This window comes from Megalobrama amblycephala, linkage group LG7, assembly GCF_018812025.1.
Source record: "Megalobrama amblycephala isolate DHTTF-2021 linkage group LG7, ASM1881202v1, whole genome shotgun sequence".
In the NCBI taxonomy this organism is placed as follows: Eukaryota; Metazoa; Chordata; class Actinopteri; order Cypriniformes; family Xenocyprididae; genus Megalobrama; species Megalobrama amblycephala.
In genome coordinates this window covers 5,142,855-5,167,686 of record NC_063050.1, presented here as the reverse complement: position 1 = coordinate 5,167,686, position 24,832 = coordinate 5,142,855, and the positions used below count along the sequence as shown (strand labels likewise).

Below are 24,832 nucleotides of genomic sequence, written 5' to 3'. Positions count from 1 at the left end.
TTTCTTTTCCTTGTACACATCCTGCTCTATGTTTACAGATTTCAAATCCATCTATATCCGTACCTCTCTCTCTCACACACACACATACACACTTTGAAAATTGTGATTACCATCTAAGATAAATTGCTTATAATGTAAAAAAAAGCCATTACATTTAGTCATCCATATCGGAATTGCTTATAGAATCAATATCTAGAAATCTACAGATGTATCAAATGATTCATACAGTTGCCAGTATATTACTGTTTTCCTACAGTTTGTTTCTGTAAAATTAATTTACAGTTAGTGTGAAAAAGTTTTTCACTATGTGCATTTTTTCATCTTACATCTTTAACCCTTTTAACCCCACAACAAAATCCCCAGTGTTTAATGAACACTTGTATGTGTCCACACTACAGATTGTTAGAGTAATACTGAAGCAGTGTTGAAGTTAATGAGATAATTAAGTGATTATTTAAGTGATGATTGAGAAGTAGTGATGAACACCTGCTGTTAACAAGCAGAATCACTGAAGGAAAGAGAAACACAAGAACTACAACTGACTTTCAGCCACAGCCTTAGATGAAATCACCTGAAGATAAAAGAAGACACTCAATATCTCAGCAGAGGAGGGTTAAACAACAAAAATAATATTACCAGCTTAACTTATTACTCACCAGATTGACTTTATTTCTGTCAGGTGTGTACAGAAGCTCTTATTAACAGAGCTTCAGATGTTGATTTATTGTTTCGTTTGACCTTACCAATGATGGAGTGAACTAATGTAGGGAATAGTGAAGGAGAGTATAGGGTGTGATTTGGAACACAGCCTCAGAGCGTCGACTTTGAGCGATGTTAACTCACAGTATATTGCTGTAGGCTACTTTCTTGAAAATGTCAAATATTACACAGAGTGCACTGTTTTCTATGGTATATTACTGTCTTAAAAATACCATGCGCTCAATAAAAACTGCTGTAACCGTGTGTATTTAAGACACATTTGTTGTGGCCAAAAAAAAATAAAAAAATTGTGCTCAGGTGTTGTTGGATATGTTTTGATTATAATAATCATGTAATGCTTGGTTCACTGAACTTGTCCAGTGTCTAAACCTGAAATTTAAATACATTTTTTAAATAAATATAATTTTATATTGGCAACACTGAGATACTACATCTTAAGATCAAGCAGTGCAAAAGCAATCAGTAAAGGATTTTTAAACTCATCATTTACAAAAAATGTTTGAACTATGGCATCATTAAGATAAACATCAAGTGACATCAAGAATCAGTGAAATCACATGGATTCCATTCCATCCCATTGATGCTGTAAAATCACATGGATTCCATAATCAAAAAAAGAAAACAACCTAGTTTAGACTCTGATGAAGTCACTCTTAATGAATCTGGCCTTTAGATAATGTTTTTGACCATTAATAATTAGCTAACCTCATCTAATCACATTTTATTTTGGATTTTTTCACCACAACAAATGTGTTTTAAATAGTTACAGCAGCCAAAGAAAAACTAATGCTCACAAATCAAGGGTCATGAGTCCAACTAAAGCACTGATCTGCAGCATGGTGACATGAAACGAAACAATAAAACAACATCTAAACCTCTGTTAGTTCTCAATAAGAACTTCTGTAGACATCTGACAGAAATGACAACAATCTGGTTAGTAATAAATGAAGCTGGTAATGCTGTTTGTGGAGTTGTTTAATCAGATCTTGGGAGATTTAATGTCTTCTTTAATCTTCAGTTGATTTCATCTCTTTTTTTCTGTTCTTGTTTCTCTTTTCTTCTGTGATTTGCTTGTTAACAGCAGGTGTTCATCAGTTTCTGAATTCACACATGTGTTTTCATTCACTCTGTCAAGTGGACTATATTAGTGAACTAATGTAGGGAATAGGGAATGAGTGTATAGGGTGTGAGCCTCGGAGTGTCGACTTTGAGCGCTGTTAATTCACGGTATATTGCTATAGGCTACTTTCTCGAAAACATCAAATATTACCCAGAATGCACTGTTTTCTATGGTATATTACTGATTTAATGGAAAACAGTGTTACTGTTGAAATTTGGCTGCAATTTTTTACAGTGTATAATTCCTGAAAGTATAAGCTTTTTGAAAGATGGTTAATGTGAATAAAATATTTATATAGATGAAACACTTATTTTGTGTAGTGAAAAGGATACTTGGTGATTTTGTGTATTGTACTAACAGAATTGAAAACATGCTGAAATGTTAGGAAAAAGTGTACTTTTGATGACCTGTTGTGATATTAGTACTAAGAGTTTTGAACATTTCTTCTGAAAACGCTACCAAAGCATTTAAAAAAAACTAACATTTCAGCCACTCAGTTATTTCATAGTATTATAAACCATTTATAAAATATAAATGTTTCTGTTCATAATGACCCTATACTGTTCAGCACATAAAAGGGATTTTAAACATGAATCATTTAAATTTGTAATTGGTGTGTAATTGGTATTTGTGTGAACGATTTTCATAACTATTTTGAGATGTCACTGGTGTCACAACAGTTTCTTAATCTGTGATGTAAATAAATAAAAGACAACCGATCCCTCACACACCTTTCTGCATGTTTATTATCAAATATACTCTGTTTAAAGGTATAATGGACAGGATCCTGTCCAAACCCCTTCATGACACAACATTAAACAGCAACATGTCTCTGATTTTCTTACAGTATCTCACTCTAATAGACATTTACTCTTTTCATCCAGTTTCATGCAAGGTATGCTGGGAACTGAAAATACCATATCTCTGGTAAAATCTTCTGTGAGCTCTCAAGAAAAACGTCTTTAACTTGAGAAGAGAAACAATGTGTTGTACCCTGGGTCATGGCAGTCAGCTGATCTTCCAAGGGAACAAACATCAAAATCAAACATCAGATATTAAATCGACAAAATTTAATCTTTTGTTTAACTAAGTCTGTTTGATGAGACCATGTTTGTCCAGGATGTGCTGAAGGAGGGAAACAGCATTTGTATTTCTTCCTCATTAATCCTTTGTGTTTTTAGGGAAAATATCTGGTCCGGATGTGCAGTATGACTTACTGTAAATGGGCCATTCCACCGAATGGGTGCCATTTGCTTGTTGTAACTCTTCAAAATTAAACATTATTTTTCATCTTTTTTCAACACTGAATCTAATACTACACATTTTTAAGTTTTCAAAATGTGTATTGGTCAATGTCAGGCAACTTTATTTAATTTTTTACAAGGTTTCAACGCAGAAGATGGATGCATGTTTTCTCAGTCCTGTTACCAAAACTCACGTGCCATTTAAAAATCATATTTAAAAGCATGTGAGTTAATTCCTTTGTATTCACCTCAAGAAAGTGTTTATTTTGAAGAAATGGTTGATTATGTATTCAAATAACTGATATTTATGACAAAAAAATCACTTTATATTAAGGCAAGGTGTATTTTAATAAAAAACGCAAAACAATTTTCTCATTTAAAAAAAGACAAAAGCCTCAAATTTATATGTTTTTAAATAATTTAATTTATTTAACAATTGTGTAAATGATGGATCAGACAAAACTGATAAAAACAGTGGTTTAACTTTATTTTTCTAGAAAAATAAATACATTTAGTAACAGGACTGAGCACTTTGTTACAGGAATGAACGCTGGGTAACAGGACTGAGTGTCCATATGTGTGTGTATGTGTGTAAGAAAAAGAGTGTGTTTATGGCCGTGTGTGCATGTGTGTGAATGAGATTTCTGTGTTGAAGGGATGTTCTATGTGCTAGTAGTACATTACAGTGAAGGAGGTGGAAAGAGAAAGAAGGAGAGCAAGGAAAAGAGAGAGGGGGAGAGGGAGGGAAGGAAAGACAAAAAAGGGGGAAAAAGATAGGGTTGCTGGTGTGTTTCACTCCTTTCCTTGCAGCATGCCATGGGTGTGTGTTTCTTGCACCTGCAAAGTATAGGTTCTCTCCATCTTCTACAAAAGATAAGAAAGAGAAAGACAAAAAGATGAAGTCATGTCGTGGTGGACTGGCTCCCTGCAATGTATGGTATTCATATTGTAAAAATAATCCTAAAAATCTACAATTTAAATAATTTTAACTGTAAATCTCATGATACAGGTGAATAGTATTATATCAGCTAATATTCACATTATTAAATAACAAAATAGAGGACTCTACTCACTCCTGTTACTCTTAACTCACTCCTGTTATTTTTAACTCACTCCTGTTATTTTTCATATGAGTAACAGGACTGAAAGTAACAGGATTGAGTTTTTAAGCAAAAATGATAAAATACATGACATATGGACACATGGCGTACATGCTAATATAATGAGGACACTAAGCAAATACTAGTGACTTAATATTTTTAAAAGAAACAAATAACATCTAAGAAAAAATTTAGGTAACAGATACGTTGAGATTGACCTTCTCAGTCATAGTTACAATTTCATCAAATATACAGAAATTAAAATGAGAGAACTTACTTTTGGTCTTCTTATGGCCTGCGTAAGATCCAGATGATGCAACTTCCTGTTGAAAATGTGTCTTGTGGAATGTTCAAAGTTTTTCAGAGGGGGAAATGTGTGAGGGTAACAGGACGGAGTGAAAACCTGGGGACACGACTAAAATGTGTATTTTATATAACATATTATGGATTTCTCTAGAAATTTATTTTTGTTTAGCATAGATGGTATATGGAGTAACACAACAATGCAAAAATAATAAGATTTCTGCAAGATTTTAATGATTATATTTCATGATAAAGTTTAGATTTAGTTAGAGGGGACATGTAACACATGCTATTTTTTAGTATTCTCAGTAGTTTTTAATAATGTTTTAAATTATATATTTTAAATTTGCAGTTAGATTAATGTTTAGGACACTTTGCTTAATAATAAAATATATTTTAGAGTTCATTTTCATGCATATTTATACATAAAATGTCCTGGGGACAGAAATGGCACCGATTCGGTGGAATGGCCCAAATAAACTTATGGATTTATTTGTACGTTTTGCAAAGAATTGATAAAATACAGCTGCAGCGATTACAGTGCCTGAGCAAAGCCTGCACCAATCTCATATGTAGCTTTATGGTGATTATTTTTGGCAAAGTGATTTAAAATGGAATTTGCAGAATTACTGACTACGTAACAGAAATTGCTTTTAGCTTTTAAAGTTGAATTTCTATATTGCAAACTGTTGCAGATATATATGCAGATATATGTTGCAGATTCTTTTGTTTCTGTAAAACCAATAATATGACTGACTATATGCGAAAAGAAGGATCTTAAAGTCAATTCTAAATGTAGATGCTGTAACAACAAATAATTTATCAGGAACGTTTATGCTGGGATGAAAGTTGTTGCTAGGTGGCCTAACTTGAAACTATTTCATGGAAATTTCATGGACGTACTGAAAATAATATGTATAATTTTACTTGTGGGCAGGGATGGGACAAAACATGAATGTTTCTGCTGGGAATAGGAGAATTTTGCTGGAGCGGGCAGGAGTTTGTTGAAGATTGGTCAGAATTTGTAGGAGAAGACAAGGGGAAAAAACATTTAATTCAAACTGAAAACGGTCTAATATTTTATCTGACGGAAACTGTAAACATGGTATGCATCTGACTTAGAATGAGTGCTGGAATCAGAGGAAAAATGTGCTCTGATCAATGTTCAGACTCTCCTCTTTCTATGTGCCAGTTTTCACAATTTTTGACCAAACAGTTCTGCCAGACTTCCATTAAAGAAAAGGAAGAAGAAGAAGAATTTGGGGCCAAGCACTGAAGGCACTGCAAAAACAGCAAACAACACATGGAAAATTCATGAAATCTAACGCACATTATGAGAGAGACCACATTTACATTCAAAATAATAAACATGATGGATTTAATCGAAACTACAAATTGTAGCTCTAAACTAAATCACCCAGATTCAGTGAGATTTACTGAATAGATAAAATACAATACACTGCATATATATTTGCATTGAGGATGACAGATGCCTTTTTTATTTGCATCCAAAATGTGGGTGTTCATTAAGTAAATTTCTTCTGTGACACAGAGGAGGAGCATGAAAATCTGACAGATATATAAAGAGTGTCTGTCAGACTCAACAACACAAACGGTGAGTTACTATTTATTCATCACTTACCTCAGAAAACATTGACATTTATACAACTTTAAGACATTTTTATTCTTTTTTTTTGTCTAGATTAAACAGATCTCTGCTGTGATCTACTGAGGAGAGACTGAGAAGATGACAGTAAGTTCATCAACAACTCTACATTCATACAGAGGGATTCAACTGTATTTCAGTGTGATGTTCATCTCTTTCTCTCTCTGTCTCATGTAGATGATGGTGTTTCTAGCAGTTCTTCTCTCTGTTGTTCTGGTGAGCGGATGCAGTACTGATGAAAACACGCCGGTCGACTGTTCTGACCTTTATAAAGCAGGGCAAACAGTCAGTGGGATTTACTCCATCTATCCAGCAGGTGGCTTTCCTGTCTGGGTTTACTGTGACATGATCTCAGATGGGAAAGATGAAGATAAAGGAGGATGGACGGTACGAATGTGACTGTAGATCATTAAACACACATCAGAACATACATTATGAATCATATCTTCTATATAAACCCATCACAGGTGTTTCAGAGGAGAATGGACGGCAGTGTGAATTTCTATCGGCCGTGGAATCAGTACAAGAGAGGATTTGGGAATGTGGAGAGCGAATACTGGCTGGGTAAGATCTCACAGTGAGTGTCCGTTTGTGTGGATGATCATGTGTTTGGTTGAACATGTTCTTCATGTGTGTTTGTGTGTGAACAGGGCTGGAGAACATGTACCAGCTGACACGTAACAGGAAGTACATGCTGAGAGTGGATCTGGAGGACTTCACCGGAAAAAAAGTTTTTGCTCAATACTCGTCCTTCTCTGTGGATTGTGAAACTGACGGGTATAAACTGCTTGTTTCAGGGTTCAAGGATGGAGGAGCAGGTATAGGACACTTTCATTCATATTAAAAAAAAAATTCACACTCAGTAAATGTGCTCCTGATGTCCTCAATGATGCTCTTCTTCTCTGCAGGTGACTCTTTGACCCACCACAATGGTATGAAGTTCTCCACCTTTGACAAAGACCAAGACACTTCTGGAGAAAACTGTGCAAAAAAGCATCTCGGGGCATTTTGGTACGTAGCCTGTTACCATGCAAACCCTAACGGTGTGTATTTATGGGGAGAAGATCCCACCATTTTCGCCATTGGAAATGTTTGGTTCCACTATAAGAACAATGTCGCTCTTGGTATGAAATTCATCAGCATGAAGATCAAACGTGTGTCTTAGACCTTTGAAGAAACATTACAGTGTTTCTCAGAAACAAAATCAAATTAAGGTTTTTGGTTTCTCTTCTTCTGTTAACTCTGTAACTTAGTAAATCATGGTATATATTGTAACAGGATATATGGCTGTCGTTTTGTGTAATCTCATTAATTATTTTCTTCTTCTTTGTTTTGGGTCACTTTTTTAAATCTACAACTGAAACAAATCAACAATTAACTTTAATAAACTCCAGCAATGAAAGGCATTATGTGTTGATGTGGATTTCTTTAACACTACAACAGACCTCAGGAAACGTAAATGAGGAATTCAGTTCAGCTGCTCATAAACTTTCCCTATAAATACAACCTTACATCTAAATGAACTTTGTGTAAGGTTTTCTTATCACAGACAAGCTTAGCTTGACTCCTTTACAGAAAATGTTATTTGTGTATATAAGTTTTTTGTTGGGAAAGATAATGGGATAATAGCTAGCTTTTTTTTTTCTTTTTTTTTTTTTACCTTGGTTTCAAACCTGAGTTTTATAGACATAACTGGGCTGTCAAGTCAAGTCAAGTCACCTTCATTTATATAGCGCTTTTTACAATGCAGATTGTGTCAAAGCAGCTTTACATTGATAATTGGTATATAATTTTTCCTTTTAAAGAATAGTGTCAATGCAGGCAGATCAAAAGCACTGTTGAATAAATGTCAAGAATACTGTTGAATATCAAATGTCAAGTCAAATTAAATTAAATTAGGGCTGCACGATTAATCATATTTAATCACGATAACGATATCTGCTTCTCTCGATTGATTTTAAATAATCGTCACGATATTGGCCCGCTCTATGAAAATGAACATAATTTGGAAATATTGGAAGTAATATTAGGAATTTTGCTGTTTTATCTTTTGAAGTTCCTAAAGGTTTTACCAGTTTTCATAATGTTGATCAGTTAGAAATGATTGTTCTTTGCTTTACGAATTTGCCGGGCAATTTGAATCTGGTTTGTCTTATTGCAAACGAATTGTGTTGCTTTAAAATCTAATGTGAATACATATTACAAAGCGCTCACCAAAACCATGTTTTGAATTGATGTACCATCTAACGAAGTTATCATAGTTGGTTAAATTTAAGTCTTTGTGCCACCTACAGGCCTTTTGGGTGAAGTGTAGGTTGGTAAAGAATTTGCAAAATAGCCATAGTTTCATTACTCTTTTGATAGAATAAACATGATTAATAATTGTGATTATAATTTTGAGGAAACTGTGGCACTGGCTGTCGTATTGATGATGTCGTGTCGGGCTGTGCTTTAGTCATTTTGACCCAGTGTCACTTTCTTATATCAAAAATATTATTCTCCATTCAAACAGTGCATCTTGCCTCCCCTTATGGAAAGAAAATATATTTCCCTATATTATAACCATTACTTTGATCTCCCAAAAGCATTAGTTTGGTAACTTTGAAACAAAGTTACTTGCGGGACTACCAAGGAGGAACACACAACAGAGCTTCATCATGGACGTCCTCAGCACACAGTCGGTGAGTCCCATGAATCTAATGCCCCTAAACAGACCATACTGAGTGCCGAAACTGATCAACATACTAATCGATGGCACAAACAGGGAGCGAGACCCAAAGGCACTCGAGACATCAGATTGTCATGAGTATCACATATTAATGCAGTAGCATCCTCTACCCCAAACACTAGCTCCCTACCACCGCCAATACATCTGGAGAACAGATTTGAAGTGTTAATGAATGTGGGTGAGGAATCTCCAGACATGATGAATGTGGGTATGGAGTCAGAACTCCTTAAAAGGGATTTCAATGAACTTTTTGAAATGCTTAGAAGACTAAAAGTTCAGTCATTCATCAGTGGACCACTCCCAGCAAGAGGAACAAATAGATTTACACGGTTGCTTGGGCTTAACACGTGGCTGCAAAAAACCTGCAACTTAAAGGAACTGAATTTCATCGACAACTTCCTAGTCAGAATATGAGTCTGGCTAAGTTCGGCTGGCATCCAGGCAAAGGTTTCTAGTCATAAATAAAAAACATCAGAACAACACATTTCTTTTTTTGGTATCATTTGGGTGATTGTGACAGAACTTCTTTCATTCTTCTTTAATATATTTACTATATTGCACATGTTCATATTTTGATATAATTTTATATGCAATATTTCCTTTTCTGATCATCATCATGAGTCTATGTTTATGTTTACTTCATGTTTACTGTAACACGGTTCGTAGATGTGGGAAGAAGGAGGCGGGAACCGGCGAACATTTAACAAAACTTTAATATAAAATAAACTTAGAGCAAAATGAAAGAAATGCTGGCAGACCCTCGCGGACGTCTGCCGGCCACACAAACATAATAAAACACAACATAATATCCAGGCCTGGTCCTCTCTCGTCCTTCGCTGTCGTCGCTCCTCCTTTTATGCTCCCGGAGCTCCTCCATGAGAGACCCTGCGTTCCATTCGGAAGGGCTCATCCCTATGCCCAAAGGGTTTACCCTCCGGAGTGAGAGCTTTGAGGGCATGAAGGGTGTAAGGGTAAAAAAAAAAAACGTGTCATCTTAACGAGACAGTCAAGGAAGAGTAGATTGTGCAAGCTGCGCCCTTTGTTTAACGTCAGTTTATTTATTTATTTTTTGTTTATCAATATCGTTTATAGTGTGTATGTATTTGAAACATAAAGTATGTAAAGTAAAGAGCTGTAAAGTATTTTTGTTGAAGTACAATGTAATTTTGACCATAATAATGTACCAAATCAAAATCGTATAAATGTTGCAGCAGTATAGAAGAATACTATACACACATTTGTAGGTAAAATCGAACTTCTAACCTCCTGCACCCATTCTGTGTTGTCAAAGAACTTCCCTGTGCAAAGGATCATGGGGGCCCAAAGTGTCCATGAGTTGTACCCTTCAAAATCCTTTATTCAGAATGGCCCTTTGAAGTGGCCAGTTTTGAGCACTTCGATTTGGAACGACCCTTCAATATGGCGGCCATGAATATTTTCACTCCGAAGTGCCCTTCAGAGGGCGATATATCCCGTTTGGAACGCACCGAGACTCAAGGCCGGTGCGCCTCGCAGGTGGAGCTCGTTACTGCTCGCGTCACCGGCCTCGCGCCATTCCCTCACGGCTCTCGCCCGCCCTGCTCATCACATTTACTTTCTCAGTTTATAATCATCCTCAATTCATACAGTACACATGATGTAACTGAGGTACAAGAAGGCTTGAATACCGAAAGCTATTGAAAATACTTAAAAAAAATCAAGTAAACAAGTAAAGCTTTTTTTTTTAAGGCCAAAATGTATACAAAAAACCTAATGTTTATACTGTGAACACTTTAATGATTTTTGATGGATTCAGTAGTAACCTCTCAGTTTCCAGTTCAGCAGGTCTTTCTACTGTAATATTTGAAAATCTGCTTAAACCGATATTATAAATGTTTCTGTCCTCAAATTCACACGACAGGGTGACGCAGCCTCCTCGTTCCCCCGTCACACATCAAGGAGAGGATTCTGCAAACAGACAATAATATTCATTCAACACCGAGTATCAACACTGTAAAGTTTGACTTTTCTTTGTCAAGTTGCAAAACAAAAGAAATCAAACTCTCAAACGTTTAATCAAGCTCTAAAACATGATTTTTATCTTTTTCCAGGATCAAAACACTATCCAGCACAAACCCCTTCCTTCATCCACACAATATTCTGGAGTTATTTGACTGGATTTGATTTTGCTCCAGATGTTTCTCAGTCTCCACACACACTCCTGACACTGAATGAGCCAATGAGCATCTCCAGACGGGTTATTGAACCAAAGAACCGCTCCCAAATCAACCAATCAGAAAGAACCCAATGATCCGCTTCAATCAGATCTTTCTGACTCAGACTTGACCTGATAATCTGACTTTATCTCTGGCTGTAGATTTGATTTGATTCATTTGAATCTGTAACGTGAGACATGAGAGAGCAGGATCCAAATGCAGCTTAATATTAATTTAATAATAACAACAAGATAAACCAATTTAGTATATTGTATATTGACACCACATGAAAGAAAAAGACTAAAGAACACAGAGATACACTTCAAAATACACATTCATTATTTCACGTCAAGTCATGTGCAAAATATAAACAATCGTCTAGATCAACATGGAACTGAAAATCAAAGATTGTTACAATTTATCAACAAAAATGACACTGACCGCTATAATGTATCAAACACAACAGCAGCAGAAGATTCAAGCATCTGAACCTGATGAGAAACAGAAGAGATGGATGATGTTACTTTGGTAAAGTTGGTTTTATATTCGCACATTCGGACTTCTGATAAATTCAGGCTTTCCAATAAATGTGCAATAAATTAATGTTTGCGAATTTTAAGCAGCAACATGATATTGACAACCAACGATTGTCAACTTACAACATTTTTCACAGTCGATCAAAATAGGCAAGTATTGTTTTAATGGCATATTTACTTGTGAATGTCCACTGAATGTCCAATGTAGTGTGATTAACAAGGCTATTGAATACGGATGTCCGAATGTGCGAATATAAAACCAACTTTACCCAAGTGATGATGTTCAGGTCAGGATAATAATCAGATATTTATACAGAGATAAAACACTTTCTTAAGCAGTAAAACATTACTAAACATTCAAACATGTCTGAGGGATCTTATATGATAAAAATATCAAATAAGAAACATTATAAATAATTCCTGTGTAACACTGAACATGATCAGTCAAACTCAAACAACAGGCTTTAGAAACTCACTAACAATCTAATAATTATATTAATAACCCAATAAATAATAATAAAAAAACATCATAATAATCACAGTAGGCCTAATGGATTTAGCGTATTTACTTCCGCATTAATATCAGGTTGTTTTCCATAAACAGAAATACAAATATTGGTAAACACAAAAGCGAGCTTTATTTATTTATATTCTTAAAAAAAACATGAAAACTTACATTGTTAAAGTTCCACATGAATTTCACATTCAGCTGTCAAAACTGTGTAAGGACGACATCTTCTTAAGCGATTTTCGTGCAAAGAAAAAGCGAAACTAAAATTTATGTTGGATATTTTCCTCCACTGGTTATTCTTTCAAAGCAGATTGATCTATCGCTAAATTAACATAATACTGCATAATGTTCAGCGACTGACATCATTTAGTGACCAGTGTTGTTGGTTTTTGTCGTGTGCCGTCCGAAAGGGAGGCTAATGGGCACTCTGGTGTTGACCCGTCGGCATGAAAATGTAAATTCGGGTACTGTCTTACAACTGCCGTGGCCTGCGCCTGGGACAGAGTGCAGGGGATAAAGCTCGACGTTCTGTGGTGGACAGTTTGCTCGCCGAATGTGACATTTTATGTTTGCAAGAGACTTTTATTGCTAAACAAGATTTAGAGAAACTGAACACTCTTAATGAAAACTTTCTTGGAGTGGGAGAGTCAACGACTGATCTTAGCAAGGCTATAGTCAGAGGCAGAATCCCAGGTGGGGTGGCTGTGCTCTGGGATAAAAAGCTTGATGCTGTGATAAAACCGATCAGGCTTGATGTTGACTGGTGTATTGGTATACAATATACTTATAAATGTAATAATTTTGTCATTTTAAATGTTTATACTCCATATGAGTCTAGTGAGAATGAGGTTGAATATCTAAATAGACTGGCTTTTATGAATGCTTTTATTCAAGACAATAGCATCTGCAGTGTATATGTTGTTGGGGATATGAATGCTGATATCAATGACAGTAACTCATTATTTGCTATAAGCATCTGATCTGCTTCAGTGAAGATAATAACTTCACTCTATCAAGTAGAGTACTGTTGCCTGCAGACAGTTATACATACATAAGTGAAGCCTGGCACTCAACATCATGGCTTGACCATTGTCTTAGTACAGCTGATGGGCATGCAGCCATAGAGAATATGGGTATTAAGTATGGGGTCACAACAATAGATCATATACCTTTGGCCCTCACAATTAACATTGAAGAATTACCATCTACAGTCAGCAACGACAATGCTATCAGTGGTAATGTGAGTACTAAATTAGACTGGTCAACTCTTTCTGAAGAGGATCTTTTGGCTTATTATACTAATACAGACCATTATCTAAGTAATGTTTATCTGCCCAGAGAAGCTATTATGTGTAAGGATGTCAACTGTCAGATTGAGGAGCACAAGAGTACTCTATGTGTCATGTATGATGATGTTGTGGCTGCTCTGTTGGAGGGTGGTAAACCTCTTCAAAAACACAGGAGAAACAGGGCCTATAATATTAGACCAGGATGGAATGAGCATGTAGCACCATATCACACTGAAGCTTGGGAAGCTTACAAGCTTTGGGCCCTGGCTGGGAAACCTAGGCAGGGCCCTGAGCTTGAGAATAAAAAGCTTGCCAATGCCAGATATAAGTATGCTGTTCGTTTTATATCTAGAAATGAGCAAGCCATGAGGGCTGACTCTATGGCCAGTAAAATGATGAGCAACAATATTACTGACTTTTGGAAGGAGGTGAGGTCCCTCAATAACTGTAAATCTTCCCTTCCTTGTACTGTTGAAGGAGTCTCCGGAAAAGATAATGTTGTTGAAATATGGAGACAGCACTATAGCTCCCTCTTTAAATGTTTAAAACATGATCCACATGTGGAGGACTCTGCTATTAGTAATGAATCAATAAGTATTCTGACACATGAGGTATTTGGTGCCATATGGAAATGACCTAACAATAAAGCATGTGGTATGGATTCAGTAACTGCAGAGCATCTGAAAAATGCCAGTCTTAGGCTTGTTTCCCTCTTAGCAATCAACTTTACTGGTTTGTTGATCCATGGCATACTTCCAGATTCAATGTTATCTATTCTGCTTGTCCCAGTTATTATGGACAAAGCTGGAAAAGTTGGCTGCCTGGATAATTATAGACCTATAGCATTGGCCAGTATTTTATCCAAGGTAATGGAAAGAATCCTCCTTGATAGAGTGAGTGGGTATATCTCTTCCCTGGATAATCAGTTTGGATTTAAGCCAAACCATGGCACAGACATGTGTATTTATGCTCTCAAGGAAATAGTGAATTTGTATAAGTCTAAAAATTCCACTATTCTCATGTGTTTTATTGATGCCTCCAAAGCATTTGATCGAGTGAATCACAAACAGCTTTTTATTAAGCTAAAACAAAGGGGAGTCCCTGGGTATATTGTGAGGGTTCTTGCCTATTGGTATGCCCACCAGCAGATGCATATCAAATGGGGGGTAGCATATCTGCCCCCTTTAGAGTGTCCAATGGTGTTAGGCAGGGAGGAATCTTGTCCCCTGTCTTATTTAATATATATATGGATGAACTGTCAAGGAGACTTAATGGATGCAACACTGGCTGTATGATTGGTGGCATGCTGGTGAATCATCTTATGTATGCAGATGACCTTGTTACTTTTAGTCCGAGTAGTGCTGGGCAGCAGGAGCTTCTTAATATATGCTCTGATTATGGGGTGGAATTTGATATAAAATACAATTCCAGCAAAAGTGCTGTTTTAATATGCAGAACGAAACAAGATAAATTGCTTAATTTTCCTGTGTTCACGCTAGCCAATAATTGCCTTGAGGTCTGTAAAAAGATTAAATACCTTGGTCATTGTATTGCAGATGATATGAATGATGATGATGACATATACAGACAGTGTTATATGCACAGGCAAACACCATAGCACGTAAGTTTAGTTACTGTTCTACTCGAGTTAAAGTGGCTCTGTTTAAAGCTTACTGTACACCACTCTATACAGCCCATCTGTGGTCTTCTTACAAAAAATCTAGCATGCAGAAGTGTTCCTTAAAAAAAATCACTTTAAATATGATAATGGATTTTACAGAAACCATATTTGTTTGTTTTGGGTTTTTTTGTGCAGGTTGATATTATGGTTTTATAAATAGTAGGTCTATTTGAATTCGGGTCATTCTAAAATGTCTTAAAATGTACGGTTAACCGTACACCACATTATATTACACATTGACTTTATGAATACAAATGACAGCTTTATGATTTTTTTTTTTTTCATGCATTTAAAGACAGCATGTACTTCTCTGGCATTTTTAAACATTTTTATGAAATATTATTTCTCAATTTTTTCAGAACATGCAGTCAGAGTTACAGAAAAAATAATGATAATGCTAAAAATAAGGAGATTGTTTTGCACTGGAATGGGGTTACTCCGGTGGATGGCTTGCGCAGGGAATTCTGGGCGTATTCGGCCCACAGCAGGTATCGGGACCAGTCTTTTTGGTTTTGATTGCAGTAGGATCGGAGAAAGCGGGTGAGTTCTTGGTTTAGACGTTCTGTTAGACCATTGGATTGTGGGTGATAGCCGGAGGTGAGGCTGACAATGATGTTGAGCACTTGACAGAATGCTGCCCAGGGGCGAGAGGTGAATTGGGGGCCCCGGTCAGACACAATGTTCTCTGGTAGACCATATATACGGAAGACCCAGTTGCAAAGTTGTTCGGCGGTTTGCATGGCCGTGGGTAGCTTGACGAGGGTAATGAGACGGCATGCCTTGGAAAACCGGTCCACCATGGTGAGAATGGTGGTGTATCCGTTCGAGATAGGCAGGTCCGTGACAAAGTCCACGGCGATGTGGGACCAGGGGCATTGTGGAAGTGGTAGAGGTTGCAGCAAGCCAGTGGGGATTTGATTTGAGGGTTTATTTCTTTGGCAGACTTGGCATGAATTGACAAAGTGAGTTGTATCCTTGGAAAGAGATGGCTTCCAGAACCGATTCAGAACAAGTTGAGTGGTTGCTGTAATACCCGGATGACCAGAAGAGGGGGAATTGTGTACCATCTCCAGAATGCGGTTGCGGAAGTCCATGGGCACAAAGGTTCTCTCTGGGGGACAGTCAGGAGGTGTCTCGTTTCCAGCATTGGCCTGTTCCAGTTCCATCATAATATCCCACTGTATAGGTGCAACAACAAGAGAGGCAGGTATTACGGTATCATGGCTTTGAATTTGGTTCTCACCTTTGAATTGCCGTGACAGAGCATCTGCTTTGATGTTTTTGGATCCAGGACGGTAGGTGACAGTGAAATGAAATCGAAAGAAGAACAGGAACCAGTGGGCTTGACGTGAGTTGAGTCTCTTGGCAGTTTGTAGGTACTCTAAGTTTTTGTGGTCAGTCAAGACAATGAAAGGATGTGTAGCCCCCTCAAGCCAGTGGTGCCACTCCTCGAAGGCGGTTTTTATGGCCAGTAGTTCCCGATCCCCGACATCGTAGTTGCATTCTGCAGATGTGAACTTCCTGAAATTATATGCACAAGGGTAGAGTTTAGATGGATTACCCTGCCTTTGAGAGAGTATAACCCCGAGACCAGTGTTGGATGCATCCACTTCAACGACGAACGGGAGAGAGGGGTCTGGATGGTGAAGAATGGGAGCCGAGGTGAAGCACTCTTTCAGGTCCCGGAAGGCATTAGTGGCAGGTGGAGACCACTTGAGTCGGTTTTGCCCCTTCTTCACCATGCTGGTAAGCGGACAGGCTATGGTACTGAAATTTCGGATGAACCAGCGGTAGAAGTTGGCGAACCCCAGAAATCGTTGTAGTTCTTTGAGTGAATTGGGACGCGGCCAGTTCAGGATGGTGGCTACTTTTTTCTCGTCCCCCGTCCTCGCCCCGTTTTTTCTAGACCCCCGTCCTTCTTCCCCACGAAGAAGAAACCAGCAGATGCAGGTGAAGTAGATGGTCGTATAAAACCCTTGGCCAGGTCCTCCTCGATATACTTCTTCATAGACTCAGATTCAGGTTGAGATAACGGGAAGATGCTACCCTTGGGCGGTGATGTTCCTGGAATTAGATCTATGGCACAGTCGTGAGGACGGTGAGGAGGTAATTGAGACGCACGTACCATGCTGAAGGCTACTGCCAGATCTTGGTATTCGCTGGGGAGTTGTAAGCCAGAGGGAGTCTCTGTGGCGGGTTCAGTGGTGACTACAGTGGGTTCGGTGGCCTGGATGGTTCTGATACATAAGGGAGGTGATTGAGGCAGACACTTGGATAGGCAGTGTTTGTTCCAGTGGATGATTTGACCTTCTCTCCAACAGATGTGTGGGTTATGAGTGCGGAGCCACGGTAACCCCAGAATGACAGAGGAGGTGGATGTAGGCAGGACATGAAATTGGATGCGTTCTGTGTGAAAGATGCCAATCTGCATGGTTAGAGGTTGTGTAATGGTGTTAATGCTTCCTGAGCCCAGAGAGCGCCCGTCTATGGCTTCCACTGTGAGAGAAGAGAGACATTCGATTAATGGGATTTTCTGCTGATCAGCATAGCTTTGGGATATGAAGTTTCCCGCAGCCCCGGAACCCAGTAACGCAGAGGTCTCCAGATGAACGCCATTAAACACCAGTTTGATGGGCACAGAAACACACATTTCTGAGGAGTAATGGGGTTTGGAATCACTCACCGAACATGGGGTTTCAGGGCGAGAACGCACCGGGCAGTTGTTTCTCATATGACCAGGGCTGCCACAGTACAGACACAGATGATGGACTATGCGGCGACCTCTCTCTTCCTCAGACAGACGGTAAGTGTTGATTTGCATGGGGTCACTGGACTCAGGGTCAGCTGCTGGAGGAACGAATGAGGTTATCGACATGAATGGCGAGTTCAATAAACTGTTCCAGACTTTTCCCTTCATCTCGGCAGGCGAGTTCAGTTTGTAATACATGAGACAGTCCTCTTCTGAAACATACTTTGAGCATGTCACTCACCAGTCGGTCTGTGCAGTAAGTGTACGGAAAGCCAAAGCATACTCAGCCGCCATTCTCCAACCTTGAGTGAGTTCTATGAGGCGATCGCCACCCCCCTTGCCATCACCAGGATGATCGAACACCTCCCTGAATCTCTGCAAGAAATACTCATACGAAGGGAAAGCAGATCCATCATCTCCCCATACCGCTGTAATCCAGTCTAGCGCTCTCCCCGTAAACAATGAACAAATTAGAGCGATCTTACAGGCATCAGTACTAAACAGGGCAGGCTGCTGATTGATGAAGAGGGAACACTGGAGAATGAATCCCTTGCACTTTGCTGGGGCTCCGTTGACTTTTTCAGGCAGAGAGAGGCGGGGATTAGTTGGCGGCAACGTCCCTACTGCGTATGTAATGGCGGTCGCGGCGGGCGGTGGAGACGCTGCGGGAGTGGTGAGCTGCAAGCCCTGCAGCTCCCTCCGATAGCCAGAGGAGGGAACCACGGAGCTCGTCTCTGTGACAAAAGGAATAATGTCAAACTGATTTGTAAACTGGTTTCACACTAGGGCTGGGCGGTTTTTCAATTTTTTCGATTATTTCAAATTTTAGTTTTGCCTCGATTTTATTATTTTTGGAATCGAGAAATCGCGATTTTGAATAAAAATGTTAGCAAGCGTTCAATTAAACATGTTGACAATACAACAATGATAATCGTATTAGGAGAATAAAATGATCTGACCTCATGATCGCGCCTGATTAACCGCTCTCATGTGATGCTCTGAACGTAGAACACATCACTGTGCTTAAGCGGCTGTTCATTCAGAAATCTGTTATTGCGTTATAAAAATGAGATGCAGGCAGTGGAATGAGAAAAAAAGGCAAAGTTATTAAACACAAGTTGAGCTTTTTTATTTTTAACTTGACCGCCGTGTTTTTACAATGCCATTTCATGGGTGAGACGCTGCAAAAGACATGAGACAAGTGCAACACCTAAACATATCCGCCAAACATAAAAACAATAGGACAAATAGTGCAATGAAATGCAAAAACCTGTAAACCTGTTTGGCATTTCATGTTTGCATGATGGTGACAGGCTGAAAGCTGCTGTTGTTTTCTGTTTTTACTAAGCATTTGCTGTTAATAATAGCCTATTACTGGGGTTATTTATTGCTATTTTTGGCTAAGAAATATTAAGCATTTTCTTATATTATTTCTGAGTAGGATGTGTTTAAGATAAGTTTGTACAACATTTGTCTTCATATTTCAGGCATATTTCTGCAAAGATATTTAACAAATTGTTTTACATTTACACCATGTTGATCACTTCATGTGTGCTTCACTTGGAACTGAATTTTTTATTTTAACCAGATTGCTAATAAAGAGAACGTTACTTAAATCATATTGATATTGTAGTTACGTTTTTAAGGTGACTAGTTAAACCGGGAAAAAAAATCTAAATCGAAACCGTGAATCGGTCAATTGTTCTGAAAAATCGAGATTTTATTTTTTTGCCATATCGCCCAGCCCTATTTCACACTCAGTGTGGCTGAAGTCAGTTGTAGTACTTGTGTTTCTGCTTGTCTTCTTTTTTCTGTTCTTGTTTCTCTGTCCTTCAGTGATTCTGTTTATCAGGTGTTCATCAGTGTCTGAATTCACTCACTTCTTTTCATTCACTCTGTCAAGTGGACTATATTAGTGAACTAATGTAGGGAATAGTGAATGAGGGTATAGGGTGTGATTTAGAACACAGCCTCTGAGTGTCAACTTTGAGCGATGTTAACTCACAGTATATTCCTGTAGGCTATTTTCTCGAAGATGACAAATATTACTGTATTTCTACAGTATATTACTATTTTAATGGAAAATGGTTTGTCACTGTCAGATTTTGGCGATTTTTCTACAGCAAGGTCTAACAGTGCACTTGAAAAGCTTCCGCAAAGAAAAAAACGTTCTTAACAAGCAGCTTTGAGCCAAGACAGACATTTAAGAGTCATACCACTGATTACATGGCTTATCACCACATAAATGTTGACATGAAATATTGATTTTGCGTTGAAACTGTTTTAAAATCTTACCTACTGATTACAATGTTCAAAACAGCTTAAAAATACTGAAGTCTTTAGACTTCACAGTGTGATACAAAATACTGAAAACCGTGGTGGATTGAGAAACTCAGACAACAAAAACAGACAGATCTTACCCAGCCAGTATTCACTCTCCACATTCCCAAATCCTCTCTTGTACTGATTCCACGGCTGATAGAAATTCACACTGCTGTCCATTCTCCTCTGAATCAACCGTGATGGGTTTATATAGAAGATATGGTTCATAATGTATGTTCTGATGTGTGTTTAATGATCTACAGTCACATTCGTACCGTCCATCCTCCGTTGTCTTCATCTTTCCCACCTGAGATCATGTGACAGTAAACCCAGACAGGAGCATCACCTGCTGGATAGATGGAGTAAATCCCACTGACTGTTTCTCCTGAGTTGTAGACATCAGAACAGTCGAATGGCATTAATGTACAGTCACTGCCCAATACACCAGGGAGAAGAGCCACCAAAAACACCATCATCTACAAGAGACATAGAGAAAGAGATCAACATCACACTGAAACGAAGGTGGAATCGTCCCAAAAAATGTGACTGACACAATGAAAGAAACCAATAAACATACTGCCATGTTCTCCATCTCTCCTCAGTAGGGTCACAGCTGCAGAGATTGGTTTTTGATCTAAAAATATGTTAAAAATTGTAAGAACATGAATGCCCAGACTGTCTATGTTAAACACTGGAGAATAAAACAGTAACTCACCGTTTGTATTCTTCAGTCTTTGATGACACAAACACGTCTTGAATATCTGATTTTCAAGCTCCTCCTCTGCGTATCAAAGTCCATTTGTAGCAATCTTGGAAAAATCCTCCAGCAGCTGTTTTCACATTTACCAAAGATCCAAAATGTCTGCCAATTCCCTGCTCCTATGAAGCTTTGAAGCTATGAAGTACTTTTTTGAATTCAAAGATTTTTATGTTAATTTTTTTTTTTTTACTCCTGTAAAACTGTAAGACCACAAAAACACTCAAATGACAGCAAACATGAGATATCAAATCACTTTAATTCACACAGAACATTACATATGTTGGATATTTAGGTGAACTTCAGGTGATCTAGTGGTGAGGAAAGAGAGAAGGGAATGAGGAAGCGGTGCAAACCTTGCCAAGTGAACTGTGCAACCAATGGTACGTGTTAATTGTTCAAAGTGTTTTATTGTGTGGTTTGTTTCCCACAATTACTTGAGTTCATCATCCAAAAGTCTGTTATGTGGTGCAAAACGTCATTTTCTGCCAGCTCCAGGGCTTTTGTTAAAACTACAGGTCAGTTTAAGTTTTTTCACCTTTCCACTGCACAGACACCAAAATGTTACTAAAAGACCATCTTCCCATTGGTGAATTATACCCTTTTAACTTTGCTTCATTGTTTTGTTCATGGTGTATCTTTATGCCTATTTTTGTCAAACACATTGAAAAAAAGAAATGTGTTATATAAATAAGACTTTCTATTTTTTAATAATAATTAGGCCTACTGTATGTGTAACCCCTCCAGTTCTACTCGCACTGCTCCGAGTGGGATTCAAATGAGCGTTTCTGGCATGGAAGGTGGGCACACTAACAAGGACGCTAAAGACCACAGTCTCTAACACATCTCTTGAGGCCAGGGGAGTGAGGTTTACTCACACAGCTCTTACAAGCTGGCCTCCATTACATATGCTTTCACAATTAAACAGCCTGTTCACCATCAGAAGCGTTTTTAACAATTCATTGAGTGTCATCAATAAAGACACTTTTCCCTTATGCCATTGGTCGGAGACTAACCGAAAGTTCCCCAAAATAAAGCCATTAGTCAATCGGGTGTTATTATGTCCAGGCAATTTGAGCCTCTCAAACAAACTAAATGCAATTCTGTTTAATGCCATTAGTGGCACAGCAGTTCACCTTTAAGTGTCATTATGAAGGCAAATCCCTGACACAACCTGTAATCATCCTGATCAGAAGCCATGGTTGAATTCTGAGGTTCATGAAGTACAGTTCAAATCTGATGACAGAATGGCAATCAGAGCCACAAGAGCAGCAGGGGAGCAAAGGTTTCCTACGAAATGAGGATCCAGAAAAGTTGAGGACATCCCTGTCTACAAGACAAAAACAGCAGTCTTTATTTTAAGAGTTTGTCCAACCCTCTGGGAGGGTCAAGACTGTAATATTAGAGTGCTGTTCATAGGCATAGACTGAATGAACAGACGTGATGTCATTTTAAACAAAATCAAATGTCAAATAAGTCTAGCTTTAAATAGGTTTTATTTAAAGAAAAGGGCGTTCATAGTAGAAGTTTACTGAAGGTTTTTGAAGAGAAGCATCATCTAAATAGTAACAATAGAAATTAACAAAATAAATCATGCCACACCAACAGCCAACATATATTTCAAAGATTGCTCAGTTACACAATGAAAAGAGAAAAGAAAATCTTAATCTTAAAATCTTAAAATGTCATCAAATGAAATAAAAAGTCCAATGTTTCCCCTTCAGAAGCACTGTAATGTTTCTAAGACACACGTTTGATCTTCATGCTGATGGATTTCATACTGACAGCATAATTCTTCCAGGTTGACCAAACAACACCAATTGCGTAATGAGTATCATCTTCTCCCATAAATACACACCGTTGGGGTTTGTATAGTGACAGGCTGCGTACCAAAATGCCCCGAGATACAGGTTGGCACAGTTCTTCTCAGAGGGGTCTTGGTCTTTGTCAAAAGTGGTCAACTTCTGACCATTATGAACAGAGGTGCATCAGCAGCCATATCACCCTGTAGCCCAAGACTGGTTGCCCACTGAAGCTAAGCAGGGCTAAGCCTGGTTAGTACCTGGATGGGAGACCTCCTGGAAAAACTAGGTTGCTGCTGGAAGAGGTGTTAGTGAGGCCAGCAGGGGGCGCTCACCCTGTGGTCTGTGTGGGTCCTAATGCCCCAGTGTAGTGATGGGGACACTATACTGTCAAAAAGCACCTTTCTTCAGATGAGACGTTAAACCGAGGTCCTGACTCTCTGTGGTCGTTAAAAATCCCAGGATGTCCTTCAAAAATAGTAGGGGTGTAACCCTGACATCCTGGCCAAATTTGCCCATTGACCTCTGTCCATCATGGCCTCCTAATCATTCCCATGCACTGATTGGCTTCATCACTCTGTCTCCTCTCCACCAATAAGCTGGTGTGTGGTGGGCGTTCTGGCACAATATGGCTGCCGTTGCATCATCCAGGTGGATGCTGCACATTGATGGTGGTTGAGGAGATTCCCCCTTTCAATATATAAAGCGCTTTGAGTGCCCAGAAAAGCGCTATATAAATGTAAGGAATTATTATTATTATTATCAGTGACGACAGTAACATTATATTTAATGAAGTGAAATTAAAAAAAACATTTAATAGTGGATGAACAATTGTCTTCAAGTGTGAAAGTATGAAAGTGTCTTACCTGCTCCTCCATCAGTGAATCCTGAAACATGCAGCTGATATCCTGCACATTCACAATCCACAGAGAAGGATGAGTACAGAGCAAAACCTTTCCTTCCTTCAAAGTCCTCCAGATCCACTCTCAGCATGTACTTCTTGTTACGTGTCAGCTGGTGTATGTTCTCCAGCCCTGTTCACACACACACATGAAGAACATGTTCAACCAAACACATGATCATCCACACAAACGGACACTCACTGTGAGATCTTACCCAGCCAGTATTCGCTCTCCTCATTCCCAAATCCTCTTTTGTACTGATTCCACGGCCGATAGAAATTCACACTGCCGTCCATTCTCCTCTGAAACACCTGTGATGGGTTTATATAGAAGACATGATTCATAATGTATGTTCTGATGTGTGTTTAATGATCTACAGTCACATTCGTACCGTCCATCCTCCTTTATCTTCATCTTTCCCACCTGAGATCATGTGACAGTAAACCCAGACAGGAGCACCACCTGCTGGATAGATGGAGTAAATCCCACTGACTGTTTCTCATGAGTTGTTGAATGACAATAATTTAGTCACTGCCCAATACAACAGAGACAAGAGTTGCCAAAAACACCATCATCTACAAAAAGAGAAAGAGATGAACATCATACTGAAATCAACATAATGTGCCTGACACAATGAAGGAAACCAATGAACTTGCTGCCATCTTCTCAATCGCTCCTCAGCAGTGCAGTTTATCTAAAGTAAATTAAAAGAAAGCTTTACTTAATTTCATTTGTAAATTGTATAAAATTCTGGATGTATAATTTAAATGCTGGAGAATAACTCACCGTTTGTGTTCTTCAGTTAAAGTAAAAAACGCTCACGTGAAACACAAACGCTCCTTTAAATATCTGATGTTCAGGCTCCTCCTTTGTGTCAAAGACTCTTTGAGGAAATCCTGGTAAAGCCCACCACCACATTTTTTCACATCTCGTAATCATCCAACATGTGAATGAATAGCAATTCCCTGTTCCTTTTTTATTATCATAAAACATCGGTACACAAACAAAAGTTGTTATACAGCACCCACATCATGAGCATGTTATTGAACATATGGATTCCACCTAAAGAACACTAACTATCTTTTCTCGAGAACTTACCAGCTTTCCACAAACACCCAGATCAAAAAAAACTCAAATAATAATATTAATAAAGACTGAATTTGACATGAAAAGACCCCCATGACCTCAAGCGTCATTCCTCATCACA

At 38.4% G+C, this 24,832-nt stretch overlaps 2 protein-coding genes across 2 annotated transcripts in view; one reads left to right on the top strand and one right to left on the bottom strand.

The window, feature by feature from the left end:
* Window positions 1-24,832, bottom strand: part of LOC125271164 (microfibril-associated glycoprotein 4-like) — a 101,961-nt gene that overhangs the window by 54,638 nt on the left and 22,491 nt on the right. The gene's annotated exons all lie outside the window — the stretch shown is intronic.
* LOC125271163 (microfibril-associated glycoprotein 4-like) lies at window positions 6,089-7,559 on the top strand. Its single transcript, XM_048195160.1, has 5 exons — window positions 6,089-6,240; window positions 6,331-6,540; window positions 6,621-6,717; window positions 6,804-6,971; window positions 7,062-7,559. Exons 1-5 carry the CDS (start codon window positions 6,235-6,237, stop codon window positions 7,316-7,318), a joined length of 738 nt encoding a protein of 245 aa, XP_048051117.1. The 5' UTR covers window positions 6,089-6,234; the 3' UTR covers window positions 7,319-7,559.